General features: G+C 42.8%; 5 protein-coding genes across 5 annotated transcripts; 3 read left to right on the top strand and 2 right to left on the bottom strand.

Moving 5' to 3' along the window:
* Positions 1 to 1,641: 1,641 nt before the first annotated feature.
* Positions 1,642 to 2,094, top strand: BJ212DRAFT_1268328 (uncharacterized protein; the record flags this gene model as incomplete). Its single annotated transcript, XM_041330724.1, has 1 exon — positions 1,642 to 2,094. A coding segment is annotated over one exon (453 nt), but the record flags the coding sequence as incomplete, so codon positions are not given.
* Positions 2,095 to 7,249: 5,155 nt separating this feature from the next.
* On the top strand, positions 7,250 to 7,552 carry BJ212DRAFT_1268627 (uncharacterized protein; the record flags this gene model as incomplete). Its single annotated transcript, XM_041330740.1, has 1 exon — positions 7,250 to 7,552. A coding segment is annotated over one exon (303 nt), but the record flags the coding sequence as incomplete, so codon positions are not given.
* A 3,343-nt stretch (positions 7,553 to 10,895) lies between these two features.
* Positions 10,896 to 11,530, top strand: BJ212DRAFT_1235108 (uncharacterized protein; the record flags this gene model as incomplete). Its single annotated transcript, XM_041329527.1, has 2 exons — positions 10,896 to 11,095; positions 11,374 to 11,530. Coding segments are annotated over 2 exons (357 nt in total), but the record flags the coding sequence as incomplete, so codon positions are not given.
* Positions 11,531 to 13,649: 2,119 nt separating this feature from the next.
* On the bottom strand, positions 13,650 to 14,115 carry BJ212DRAFT_1200939 (uncharacterized protein; the record flags this gene model as incomplete). Its single annotated transcript, XM_041329071.1, has 2 exons — positions 13,650 to 13,837; positions 13,887 to 14,115. Coding segments are annotated over 2 exons (417 nt in total), but the record flags the coding sequence as incomplete, so codon positions are not given.
* A 63-nt stretch (positions 14,116 to 14,178) lies between these two features.
* Positions 14,179 to 14,397, bottom strand: BJ212DRAFT_1204717 (uncharacterized protein; the record flags this gene model as incomplete). The annotated part of the gene is made up of 1 exon (XM_041329141.1): positions 14,179 to 14,397. A coding segment is annotated over one exon (219 nt), but the record flags the coding sequence as incomplete, so codon positions are not given.
* Positions 14,398 to 14,805: the final 408 nt, after the last annotated feature.

Raw genomic sequence — 14,805 nt, 5'->3', positions numbered from 1 at the left:
TAGTTTTGATCTGAGTCATCAATGACATTCAGACTCAGATCCTGTCAATGTTGATCAAAGTCAACACAACCAAGTGCCCTGTTGACTCAGAATCCAGCAATACCTCAGAAGACAGTCCATAGATGTAAGGGCCAAGGTATTTGTATACTATATGGACATATGGACATATAGGCTGAGGTAGCGATATATATTATATTGATGGGTGGGGCAAGGTAGTTGTTATCACACATAAACATAAACCCAACACCCAAAACCCAAAACTCAAAACTCGAACATCAAAACAAATTTTGAAACTCAAATCACCAAGTACTGAGTCCCAAAGCCCAAACATCAAAGCCCAAACATTGAAACCCGAAACTTGAAAGTTGTAAAAATGTATGAGTTTCGTAGGTAGTTGTATATCATCCAAATCAAAGGAGGTAATAATTCAAAGTCATCTAATGATGAAGGTCACAAGTGCCAGAAAATCAGGCACCCAGTACAGACGCAAACATGCAGCACTGACTACCAAGTAGCTAATACACACAGCTTGCATTGCCCTACGAGAAGCCAAGTTCCAACTACCAAACATCAAGTGAAGGGTACCGAGATCTGAGGCCCAGGTCTCACCAAACAAATATCTGATATCCAGCACACTTCCAATCATCTGGTATTTCATTGAGCAATGGACGATAACACATCTTTGGAAAATAACATCATGCGAGGCTCCCTTATCTGATCCTCACTATCTCCACCCCCTTTAACTCCAAAGTGTGGACATGCAGGGTTTGGCATCCAATTTCCCAAAATCAATTCCATCATGACTGTTTCTTCCACTTCCGATATTGAAATAACCCTCTGGCGCACTTGGGCCCTGACTGTCACTCATGAGGCATGTGAATATACCAAACAGAAATTCAATGCAGAGAAGACAGGAGGAGACCCAGTTATACCTTCTCCAAACCTAGACACTGATCTGGTGATGGCTTGTGATTGATTGGTTGATCGCCTGATAAAGGCATACAAAAATCCCAGTGGGTCTTCCTGCAGATTCAGAAAATTTGTTTTATCAGTCAAATTGCTTCATCACAGTTCAGATGCAGATTGATATTGCAAGATATAGCAAATTGATCTCCCTGAAGGACACTGGGCATAATGAAGAGAGAGAGAGAAGAAGTTGCTTGAGAGGTGTCCTCCTGGCCATGAGGGCACAAAGTTGGTTGAGATACCCACTACAATTCTTGATGCATCCAGTACCATCATCACATGGTACATCCTGGATGCCCTGACTGATGTCACCCAGATGTGTAATATATATTGTTACTTGATGGATATTAAACATCAAATGTTGCCTACAGAAGGAAATTTGGGTGGCCTCTGATTTGCTTGCTCCAATCCTCAAAAAAAGCATCAAGCTTGATAGCAATTGGCAAACTAATCAAGAGTGGTTCAAACCAAGCTCAGAAAATGATGTCTTAACTCCTGGATGCATCAATTTGTCTCTAGCATGGTTTCAACAGGGGCACAAGGTAGGATCTGATGAGATGGTGATTCTGGTAGTTAAACTCACAAATCCCCTAGAATCAGTCAGATCCAGAGGTATCTGCATCATTGAAGGGGGCATCCCCTGAGAAGATCCTCAAAGCCATTGCGAGGCCAGCAGCCATTGCAACAGTGGCACTCAGGGTGATACATCCTGAGCAGTATTGGGCAGGTTTGCAAGCCTTTTCAAGCCTCAGAGAAAAGGCAGAAAGCAAGGAACTGCCAAAGATGTCAGAGACTCTCCAGTACTGGGCATCCATATTTAACAGCCCATCTGTCATTTCCAATTGGGAAACCCCCAATCATCAAGACCATTTATCTATTCCTGAATGCTTCAACATTCTCACTACTGTGGGGAATTATTCTAATGCTTGGATGAGTATGCCAAGCCTTCAGCTGGAGTTCAGGTACAATCCAGGTTGCATGATTGTGTTTTCCAGAAGGATTGTGAGACATGGGGTTCATGCAGTGGAAGGGGATTGGATTGCTTGGGCATGGTATATGAGGGATTCTGTTCATGTTTATGCCAGGGTTCTGTCATGTGGATGGGCTAGGGTGGATCACAAACAGTGAAAGATCAAACAAGTAGAAAGTGTAGTTACCCATGTTAGCACCTACTGTCAAATACCAGATATTAGATCTCTGGATCTCAAATATGAGGGCCTCAATATCCAGAACTTGACACTTGATAGTTGGAACTACATACTCAATATGGGATATCTGGATCTCGATACTTGCTATATTCAGGATTTGATATTTGAAACTTGATATTTGACATTTGATGCTTGATGCTCAATATTCAATACTCAATACTCAATAGTGGACATTGAGAACTTGATATTTGGAATTCAACATTCCATAGTTGGGTCTCAATATTTGGGGCTTGACATCTGACAATCAAGTATTGAATGTCAAGACCTGGATACTGAGTCCCTAATATCAAATATCAAGTCCCAAATATCAACACCTGAATCTTGAATATCAACACCTGACTATTGAGTATCAAATATTGAAACCCAACTCAATAGTCAGGTCTCAATATTTGAGATTTGGGTGTCAATATTAGGGACTCAGTATTTGGTATTTGGTATTTGGTATTTGATAGTCAGGTGTCGATATTCAGGACTTGATATTCAGTATTTGGTATTCAATAGTCAGGTCTTGATATCTGAATCTCAATACTCAATACTTGATATTCACCATTCAAGTCTCAATATTTGGGACTCCACACTCGCAACTTGATATACCAGGTCTTGACATTTGATTCTTGATAGTTGAATGTTGAGACCTGAATCTTGAATATCAAGAGCTAACTATCAAGGAATTTGACATTCAATATTCAGGTCTCAACATTTGGAACTCAGTGTTCAGAACTCAGTATGAAACTGCTCCCATGCATATTTATTCCCAACCATTCCTACTATTTCCTTAGGAAGATGCTCATACTCTGCAAGTCTCCTTTTGACAAGGTCCCAGAGATATTCAAATGGGTTAAGGTCAGGAGATTGTGCAGACCACACCATAGTCCTAAATTCCTGCCCATCTAGTCACTTCTTGACCTTTTTACAGGTATGCTTAGGGTCATTGTCTTGCTGAAAGATGATATCAGAAGCATTAAGATCATAAAACTCCAGGAAATTCTGAAGTTTATCCTTCAAAATTTGAACATAAAGATCTCCATCAATTCTACCATCAATCTTAGCAGCATAGCCAACTTCTTCACAGGTCATACAACCCCATATCATCACAGAACTTCCATTAAACTTGATAGTTCCTTATACCAATCTGTCACTATGCCCCTCTCCTGACTTTTTCCAAGCCCATTTGCAACCATCTGACCCTAGGTAATTAATTTTGGTTTCATCAGACCATATGACCAACTTCCAGTCCTCCAAAGTCCAAGTGTGCTTTGCAATATTTGGCAGATAGTAGAGAGTGTTTGAACTTGACTACAGCCCTCATCCCAGCTTTTCAGGTAGCAGCAAGTGGTACTTGGGTTGGGGGGCTAATTGACAATATTTGAAAAAGATTTGATCACTTGGATAGCAGTTTCTGCCTGCTGAGTGAAGATGAAACAAATAGGATGACAGGTGTTGACTGAGGAAAGCTTGGTTGAATGACCACCAGTGAACTTTTGCAAGTAGGAACACTCTTTTTAATGAAGCTTGGAGATAGTAGTAGTGCTGACATCAGTTGTGGAGGCAATAGAGTGAATAGAATGACCAGCATTAAGCTGAAAGAGAATGGTATTCTTTTGAGTAGTAGAGAGAGATCCCGTGGTGGTAATGATTAAGAATAAAGAAGTGTGGGAGCAATTTCAAACTCAGACATAATATTTTTATGTATATTTTTATTTGTATAAGCAAATAACAGTAACTATCCTCTGATTTGACCGAGATCCCACCATCTATGTTAACAACTGCAAAACCATTACAATGGTATCTCTGTCTTAAAATAGGCATATCTTCACATCCCCTTGGCCAAATTACATGATCCAAGTGTCAGTCTGTAGCCAAGGGTTTGTAGTTCACACGCCCCCACCAACACTAAGCATGATTCCCACATGCATAGGCACTATATTGTGTACACTGAAAAGTATCAAACATTGTAATGGTTTTGCAAGTCACCGTATGATTGTCTGGACTTGATACTCAATATTCAGTATTCAGGACTCAGCACATAATGTTAGGTTAGATATTTGGAAGACAGCATGTCATTTTCATGGAGTTTGGACTTCAACATTCTGAACTAAAGGACTAGGACTACTCTCCTCTTCCTCTCTTCAATCTGGTTAGGATGCCAGTGTACACTTCAATCTCTGCCATCTTTTCACTGATGCCCTCTTGTTGCTCCTCAACCAATGTATGGAGGTGTTCTCTAAGCCACTTTAGTCCCATCAGTGATGGAACCAAGGTGTTATCCACCTGCTCAGGAAGAATCAGACCATCGTCCTCAATGCCACCCTAGAACAGATTAATCATCACTCAAGGAAATTGTTCATAGTTCTTACTAGCCAATGCTGGTAGTGAAAGATACAGCAACCCATTACCTGATCCCATTGCCATAATTCATCTGGGATTGCAGTGCATCTGATCCACCATAAAGTATCATAGCCAGATATAATCCTGGAGGGATCTCCCAGATCTGTGATATCATGAAAGAGACATAAGTGGGATGAAAAGATGTGATCCGGAACCATGTTCCAGGTGAGCTGGGGGAACAACTGAAGAATATGAGCGACTGGGTTTGGAATAATTGAAATGATGTCCCTCACAGCCAAGTACTGCAGGATGAGTGTCACAAAAGTCTGTTGGAAATCTCAGCATTGACCACTGCAGTCATCAGTCTCTTACAGCAATCTCCCATTGCAGCCCAGCTTTAAAGTGCATGATCGGAGCAGCAGAAGGCTCCTCAATGTTGGCAGCCTCCATCTGATATTGGGAGATAGATACTCAGATATACAATGCAGCCATTGACATTGTAGCTGCAATATCTGCAAGACTGGGTGTGAGGGGTTGGTATTCATTGCCAGAATCCTTGGTATCAGAAGGGGATACAGGAGGAGTATGCAATACAGGCATGGCTAATGCAGGAGTATGACACTGGAAATCACAATCACAATGACAGTTGGTTTGGATGTGAAGATATGAGCCACCAGTTGATGGATTAAAAATTTCAAACTCCAACATTGGTTGATCTGGGCATTTCCCAAGACTAAAATGTTTGGGTTGAAGTAGCTGTTTCATATTATTGGCAAAAAAGTTCATTCATCTCAAGTGTCCATGAACCCACTCTGCAGGTCTTGAAATGCTGCCTGGGCATCCTGTGCCAGTAATGAATACATTTGGGATTGCCTTCCCAAGTAGCATGAATGACCCAGAAGGTGTTTCACTAATGATTCCTGCATCCTGTTGCCCCATTGGGTTACTTTGCACAAGAAAAACTTACATGTCCAATCCATCTCCAATTGGACCAATGTCATTTTTTCCTTCCACCAATCCCATAGGGCCTTTGCCCGAAGCCAATGAACTCAGTAAACTTCAGATGGGTCCTGTCAGCTGAGCACAGGATATGTCAAGCATGCCTGAACTCACATTCCTCATTCCATGAGTGATCTGGACCCCCCAGGTCCACTTCAATGGACCATAACCAAGCAAGGGACTCATTTTGCTGACCTTGGGCATTTGGATTGCTGGCAGCAGTGCTGATTTTGAGCTGCTCCTGAAGCAGTGGTTTGTATTTCTGAAGCTGGTCTTGCCCTGGCTCAACTTGCATCATTTGCTTCCTGGTCTTTGTATATATACTGGCATGGAGGGACACTGCCTGCTGCACTGATGTCACCTGGGACCAAGCTCAAGTTTTCAGGGCTTGAGATTTGGCCTGCCTAACCATTGTTCAGAATAGGATTGCCTTGTTGCACAAGTGAATCCGGAGGTTGTGAAGGGCATCATTGTCCTGCCCTTCACAAAGTGACATCTCCAGTGGAATCAAATCCTCTGCCATACAGCATCTGCTTCAATCTACCCTGAGGTTTGATGGCAATGGGATGACAGTGAGCTCAGGGGAGTGAAAGAAACTCATGAAATGCTTCTTGGTCCTTTACCAAGTGGCACCCCCTCAAGGACCCTGGAAAAATCAACCAACTTTGTGCCCAATGGCATCAAAGGTGTCAACAACACCTACCCTGTCTCCTCTCTGCTACCTCTTTCTATTACTAGTCTCTACATACATAACGAATGTACTACAAAAATCAAAAAACAACAAAAATAAAGACAAAACCATGGCTCCAATGCCACCCAAAACTCTCCAAGCTACTAACCAGTCTGTAATTGCAACCATGACACCAACCACTAGAGGACAGAAGACTACCACAAGCAAACCCCTGCTATCAAAAAGTAAAGAAATAGAAAATCATTTGACTGACCTAGACACCAGATCTGAGATCAACAACAGCATCACTACCAAAAAACTACTGCTATCTCACAGACTAGACCTTCCCATCACCTGTAATGCTATCAGGCAGATAGCACACGCCCTGCTGGAATACAGCATTACAGCGAAAGTGGGAGCTACACACATCAACATACTCCGATCAATGGCTATACTACTCATCGAAGCAGAAAAGAACTTAGACACAGCAAACCTGATAGAAAAATTCTCAGCCTTGATATGAGGACCAATCACACAACTAGAGGAGAAAGCTACAAGAATCGAAGAAGCTACAGTGACTCACAAAGAAGCCCTAGAAAATGCAGCAAAAGAGCTGCGTAGCACTTTGTCTAACTCATCAGAAAACATTGAAAAAGCAGTCCTAAATGTAACCAAGGTGTCACAAGACATGCCAAAAGCTATGCAACCTGAAGGGATGCACACATATGCAAACACAGTCAAAACTAATGCTCCTCCCCCACTGACCAAACTCCTAGCTCATGGAGAAGCACAAGCAAGACAAATACTCCTGGATAGATGCTCATATGGTGAAATAGACACCCTACAAGGATTGACTGAAGCAGAACTCATCACAAAAGCAAAACTAACCTTAGAACTTATAGAAAAAGATGGCCTCACCATCCACCACAGCTTAATGTTCCAATCAGCACAAAGACTCCCTCACAGTGGAATCCTATATGAACTCGACTCAGCAGAATCAGCAAAATGACTCAGCATTCCATCCCACCAAGCAAAATTCACCATCAACTTCAGATCAAATGCCACCATCAAGGACTGATCATACCACATCATAATCAAAAATGTCCCTACATCTTACAACCCCAGCTCAATATGCACCAACTCAGACATTGAAACAAACATCAGACTCAAGCCAGGCACCATTACCAAAGCAAAATGGATCAAACTGATAGCCAGACACAAGGCAATGAAGGAATCAACTACTAAGCTATGGCACTACAAGGGATGCCAAGTCAGAGTATATGTGTGGTCGTCTCAGCTCTGCCTAGGCTGCTATACTTTGCAAAGGCAAGTGCATTCAACCCAAGGGGAAGCGAGTGCAACACATCCACAGGTTGTGTGAAGCATGGGAAAGTCACACACACAAAGGCAAAGGTGCGCACAGAGAGTGGTAGGGCGCGCGAAGCGTGGGAAAGTCGCATGAAATAGGTAAAAGTGTGCAAAGGGCTAGGAATGTGATGGGGACTAAGGGAAGATGATGACTGATACTGATGGGCACAAGAACAACAAATGCGATGATGATAGAGTGAGATTGCCAAATGCTACTGATTATGGCTCAAAAAATGCGTGCACTATGCTGAGGGATGCTAAGGGATACTAACTGGGAACCAAGTGGTAGCTAACTCCATGATAAAAATGCAAATGGTATCATGCAAAAGGCGACTAAGTGCATTCCCATGATGTGGAGCCAATGCAAGTAAGGTGCAGGAATGAAGAAGGTATATGTAAGTAAGGGTCCATGATGGAATATGGTGTCATGATAAGAATAAATGCGAAAAATGTACCAGTAGGACTTGCTGGACAATGGATGGATGCTCCTGGATGATGGGTGATGAAGCATGGGAAGATTGCGCATGTATAGACTGAGTGAAGGAATGATATAGGGAATGATGCCATGAGTTCATTCTGCAAACTGTATACAGATACATCACAATATAGGGCTCTATGGGCATACAGAGGTGTGAGTCTCTACAGTGAATCAAGGGACGGTGCACATGATCATTACCCTCAAGACTAAAGAGAGCACCAACCAAATTCTCCATTTTGGAATATCGATAGAAGGAAAGAAAGTATTCAGATGTAAACTCCTTCTAGAACTGACACAATGCCTCAAGTGTCAATCCTATGACAGATCACACATCACAGCAGAATGCACTGAAGACCATGATATGTGCAGAACTTGCAGCAAGCATCACCACACAGCAGCATGCAAAGTAGATGACCCTAACTATTTCTAATGTGCTAATTGTGATTGCCAGGGCCATGCCTTATGGAGTAGAGATTGCCCATCCTTCATCAACAAGTGGGAAAGCCTCAAAAACTGATCTGAAGACTCAAAGTACCATTACTTCCCCACCAAAGACCCTCTCACATGGGAAATGACAGAAAACAATACTGAGCAATGGATTGAACCACCAAGACAACCAGTGTGGACCCAACCAGCAACAGACACCAACACCCATGCAACTATAGATGTCTCCTCATGAAAACACCTCATCCTCAACCTCACCCACATCCTCAACTTCAACCTCAACAACTCAACATGCAACAAGAACAGCAAAAACATTGCCAGCCACGTGCAAACCTGAATAGGATCCCAATTGGACTCAACTCACAGCCAACCAATGAAAACAACATGGATCCACATGTGCACCCAAACTCACCACCTCAGATCTCCTCCACCAACACCACACCCTTGTGGTTTCCCCCCCCACAACTCCAGACATCAACATTGGCAGCCCCTCACCACCTGACTTTGCATAATGCAGAACAACAGTAATGAACAACCTTTCCACTCTGACCTTAAAATTTGGCAATAAGACTTATGAAAATCTTCTAGCGCCTGGGAGCACATGCTCCAAATCTCAACCCTGAAAAGTACTATCTCGCATGCATCCAAGAACCATTCCTCAACACCATAGGCCTTGTGAATGCTTCCAACCTTAGACAGTTCTGGGATGTAATATACCCCACCAACCACCACTCAAATCCCAAACAGTCGCAAACCATCCTGCTTGTCAACAAGAAGTTGTCCAAGAACAACTGGCATATCATTCCACTTGACACACCCAACATCACGGCCATTGAGATCCACAGAGACTTCGGAAAAGTACATATCTATAATATCTACAATGCCTGCAATCACTCAAGAACACTCCAATTCCTGGAAAGGCACATAATCTTAGAAGAGGCTGCCTCCCACAACCTCCCCCACACTAACACTAGAGGTGAAAATAGAGCAGATAACACCCACATGATATGGATGGGTGACTTCAACTGTCACCACCCCATGTGGGAATTGACCAGCAACTCTCACCTATTCACCATGGCAAATTAGATGCCATGGGTATACTAATTAATCTTCTCACAGAATACAGCCTCACCCAAGTTCTCCCCCCTAGCATAGCAACCCTCAAAGCCTCAAACACCAAGAATCACACCTGGCCAGACAATGTCTTCTGCTCAGCCAAAATTGAGCAAATGTTTACCAAATGTTCCATAGAGTATCAGTTACACCCCATTATCACCGACCACTTTGCCATTATTAGTATCCTAGACTTACAACATGAATGCATCATCACCGCTCAATGACTGAATTTCAGAGATGTTGAATGGGATGAATTCAGAGAAGTCCTTTCCTCCCACCTTGATGCACACCCTCCTTCCACTAACATCCAATCTATAGATGAGTTCAAAATTGCCTTCATGCACCTTACTCAATCCATCACCAAAACTGTAGAAGACCATGTACCAAAATCCAAATGATCTTGACATTGAACAAAAGCAAGTACACAAACTTGGCAAGAAAGCTAGAAACCTTCTAGCTCAACGACAAGACCTGATCCATGAAGAGTTCCATCTCACCTGCAACCACTTCTCAGAAAACATCAAGAAAGCAAAGAAAGAACACTGGGAAGAATGGCTCAAGGCCATCACACCCTCCAACATCTGGGATTTCCACTGTTATGCAGCCAGTGACCCTTCAGAACAGGTTCACACAAGAATTAAGATGCTGAAAGACCTGCAGGATTCCAATGGAACGAACACCACACAGAACAATGCAAGAAAAAGTGAACTTCTCTATGATGTATTCTTTCAACAGCCACCTGAAAACAAACATGTTGAGCCAAATTTTGTCTACAATCCTCCTATCTGTGAGTTTGCACCAATTACTAACAACCAAATCTCCTGTACCATAGACAAACTCTCCCCATACAAAGCTCCAGGACCAAACAGAATATGTAACTGTGTATACAAGAATTGTACTGACCTCCTAATGCTGTACATGGGACCCATCTTTCAAGCAACATTCACACTTGAACACTACCCTGAAGACTGGAAACTATCATCTACAGTAGTGCTACAAAAACCAGGAAGGCCAGATTACAGCTTGCCAAAAGCATACCAACCAATCACCTTGCTCAACACCATGGGTAAAATTCTCTCCTCCTGCATAGCTAACAATCTAGTGTACATAGCAAAGCACCATAACCTCCTCCCACCAATGCACTTCAGTGGACGTCCAGGAAAATCAACAGTAGACTCTCTACACCTACTAATGAAATTTGCAACAGACGCATGGGCCTCAGCTGAGCCTTACATATGTCTTGATATTATTCCTAGATGTCAAAGCCACATTTCCTAGCATAGTGGTCAATTGCATGCTACACAATATGAGACATGCTGGAATCCTGATGGAATACATCAATTGGTATGGAAAACAACTCAGCAACAGATCAATGACACTGCACTTCAATGACTACAGATCTGACCTTTTCAATGTATCAAACAGGGTTGACCGAGGATGCCCTTTATTGGTAATAGGATTCTTATTTTACAACTCTCCTGTACTACATGTAGCTAACACTGAAGGACAGAAAACTATGTTCCAGGAGCTATCTGGTGAACTGAGAAGCTACAACTAGGAAGCTACAACTAGGGGATGCTACTAAATAACCCAAGTGAATGGGGAGCAACCAATAACTGGAGACAAGGGGAAACTGAGTAGTGACTGTAGAGTCCTAGGTAAAGGGAAGATGATTATATAAGCAGTAAAAATGCGAACATAACCTAAGGAAAGTAACAACAAGAGAAGTATAGTAAAAACTACCATTTGCAGGCTAGAGTCAATATGATTGTCACATCACAATGAGGAGAACTAAGTCTGGGATTCATAGATGACATCACACTAGCAGCACAAGGCACAAGTTATGAAGAAGCAAATGGAAAGCTTAAGAACATCATAAAAAAACAAGGGGGTGCTTTAGACTGGAGTAGAGAACACAATGCTGATTTTGAACTAGATAAAACAGCTTTACTTTGTGTATCACAAAGACAAATTGCTGACCCCAACCACAGGAACAAGACCCTCCCAGCCTCACACCAATCAATCACCATGTGCAACCATGTCATTGAACCATCCAGATCACACAAGTTCCTAGGTGTAATCGTCAAAGATGAACTCAATTTCAAGGAATACACCACATACACACTAGTGAAGGGAATACGCTACACAATGGCATGCCAGAGGATGACATGAGCAGCAAAGGGGGTCCACAGCAGATTATTGAAGAAACTATATGAAGGTGTAGTGATCCCTAAAATGCTCTATGCTGCTGATGTCTGGTGCTCAGGACTGATCATGAAAGGAAGAGGAAAGAAATGCAGGTCAAGGAGCATGGGGCTTCACCTTGAAAATGGAAAGAGTTCAGAGAATGGCAACAACAATGATCATGGGCAGGATGAGAACTACCACTACCAATGTCCTTGATGCACACGCTAATATTCTTCCTTTCCAACAGTTATTGTGCAAAGTATGCAATAGAGCTACCCTACACATGGTAACACTAGACAAGACCCACCCCCTCCACAAGGGAATCTGTGCAGTGTATAACTCATGTACCAGAAGAAATTTCAACAATGGCAAAAGACACCTGTCACCACTACACCACCTCCTCAACAAGTTCCATCTCAACCCACACCATCAAATCCATAGATCCAACACACCATTATCCTAAATGGTCCCCCAATGTCATCACGGAAACGGCTGAAGATACGATAACAGCAGCAAGACAAGACACAGAGGCAGATGAAGACTTATAAGTATATTCAGATGGCTCTGCCATAGACAGAGGAGTTGGAGGAGTGGCAGTATTGATGAGGAACAGCAAGATGACAAAGGAAAGAAGATTCCACCTAGGAAGTGAGCAAGAACATATGGTCTATGAGGGAGAGTTGGTAGGAATGATATTGGTGGTGGAGATATTGAGAGAAGCAGGAGGGAAAGGCACCATGTCCCTGGGTGTTAACAACCAGGCAGCCATCTTTGCTACCAATGTGTTTGTCTCCAAACCAGGGCATTACTTCATGGATAAGTTCCATGATGACCTGCACAGACTTATCCCAGCACATGACAATTGCAAGCTAATGGTTCAGTGGATGCCCAGTCACAAGGGAATACCTGGAAATGAAGCAGCTGATGAGCAGGCCAAGAGAGTGGCCAGAGGAGAGAGTAGTACACCCAGGGAGCTTCCAAAGACCCTCCTCACCACCAGAAACAGCATCAAACTCACCCTACCAATCAGCAAGTCAGCACTGAAGCAGCAATTCCAAGAAGAGATTAGAGCTGAAGTGGCAACCATCATGAAGGACTCACCACACTATGAATGCCTCCACAAAATTGACAAGAATACCCCATCAAAACACTTCTCCATGCTAGTTGAAAAACTCCTGTGACACCATTCCTCTTTACTCTTCCAACTACACACAGGCCACACACCTTTGAACAAGCACATGCACCAGATAAAGAAGGTCCCCAGTCTCACATGCCAGCAATGTCATTGCCATGAAGAAACAGTCCATTATTTCCTACTTGCCTGTCTGAAATACACCAGACAATGACTTGCACTCCAAAACGAGATAGGACCCCAAGCCAGCCACCTCAAGAACTTGCTAAGCAACCAAAAGTGTATAAAACCCTTACTCCACTTCATAGCAAGTACACACAGTAGAACACACCTTTGGAGATGTCATACCCCCTGCAGATGATGAAGCAGAAGAATGAGCCCCAAAATATCCCTATCATCTTTAGTTGGCTTTACCCATCCTCATGCCACACCTGGACCAATGAACATACACCACATGATATTTCCCCAAAACAAATGTAAATGAACAAGTATATACCTGTATGTTTTGTCTACCATAGGGCATCACCCCAATGGACAATAAACAATGATTAAAAATTAAAAAAAAAGCTCAGGGGAGTTTGCCCATGTATCACATGTGTCAGTGAAATCTGCTGGGTCATGATTGAGATCATCAAGAATGTCTACATTCAAGTCATCAGGATCATCATCTGCATCAAATCCCTCTCCCAGATGCATAAGAGCAGACCAAGTGAATCCATCTATCTGGCCTTGGAGACAATTGTGTTGCTGGGCAATGTCTAATCTCTGTGTCTCTGTAGTTCTTCTTCCAATTCTTTGGAGCTCAATGACCAATGCAATTTGAGCCTCTTCAATTGCCAACCCCATTGATATCCATGTTGCCACTGATCTGCAAGCAGGTGCTGCATTACAGGCATTACCCTCCCCCAGCAGCCTAAGCTTGATCTCCTTTTTGCTCAGTGCTGAGTGCAACAATTAATTCTGACTTCAATGGAGCCAAAGTCAACTTACCCTTCTTGATATTAATCTCATATACATCCATCACTACAGGATTATTTATTCTGCTAGACTGAGCAATCCTCTCACTGGCTAACCATTCTTTCTTTGAAGCTGCAGGTGCTGCTTCATCAAGTCTGTCAAAAACCTTTTCACTTTCAGCAATGACATTCTCCACCTGCTTGTATTTACAGCAAAGAGTCCTTTTCATGTGGATCATCTTGCAGAAATTGGAATCATTCATCTGATAATCAAGACATTCCTTTTGATGCAGGGATGACATTCCCCAAGCAGCAGGGGAAATCAGGTTGAGATGTGACCATGGGATCTCCATGATCTCACCATCAATCTGACTGATGCCTTCAATAAAATTTGATGCATATTGGACATAGCAGCTGTCCTGATGTCCATGGACATGCCACAACCCAATTCCAGGAATGATGGTCAATTCTGGAACCATTTCAAGAAATTGGCTTTGATCCACCTGAACCCAAAAGTGCTTGTTGTATTGACAGTTGATGTCATAGAAGGTGACAGCCCCAGTGATGCCTTCCATGTTGTGCTGGGCAGCCTCACAAAGGGCATAATCCATGTTCATTTGTCTGCAAATGATGCATCGTTAACTCTAGACCATCTCTGTGTGCTAGTGTACTTATCACTATATAATTAAACAGACTTGATCAAGGCAAATGTAGAATGGCATTGTCATATCTGCATATCCAGATCTCAGATCCGACCCTTATCTCATCTCAGATCCACATCTTATCTCTGATCCTATCCACATCTTATCTCCCTCCAACATCTCGTCATTCAATCTGTCCACTCATCTGGTCCAGTCCACAACTCATCTGAATCCACAACCAGCACTCATCTCCTTTTGGTAACCCCCTAACTCCAGTGTTTCGGTTATCTGTATATCTGTCCTGCTCCCTTA

The sequence above is a fragment of the Suillus subaureus genome, assembly GCF_016647635.1.
Source record: "Suillus subaureus strain MN1 chromosome Unknown BJ212scaffold_10, whole genome shotgun sequence".
Lineage (NCBI taxonomy): Eukaryota > Fungi > Basidiomycota > Agaricomycetes > Boletales > Suillaceae > Suillus > Suillus subaureus.
The sequence above is the reverse complement of the archived record's forward strand: the minus strand, read 5'-3'. Positions and strand labels throughout refer to the sequence as shown.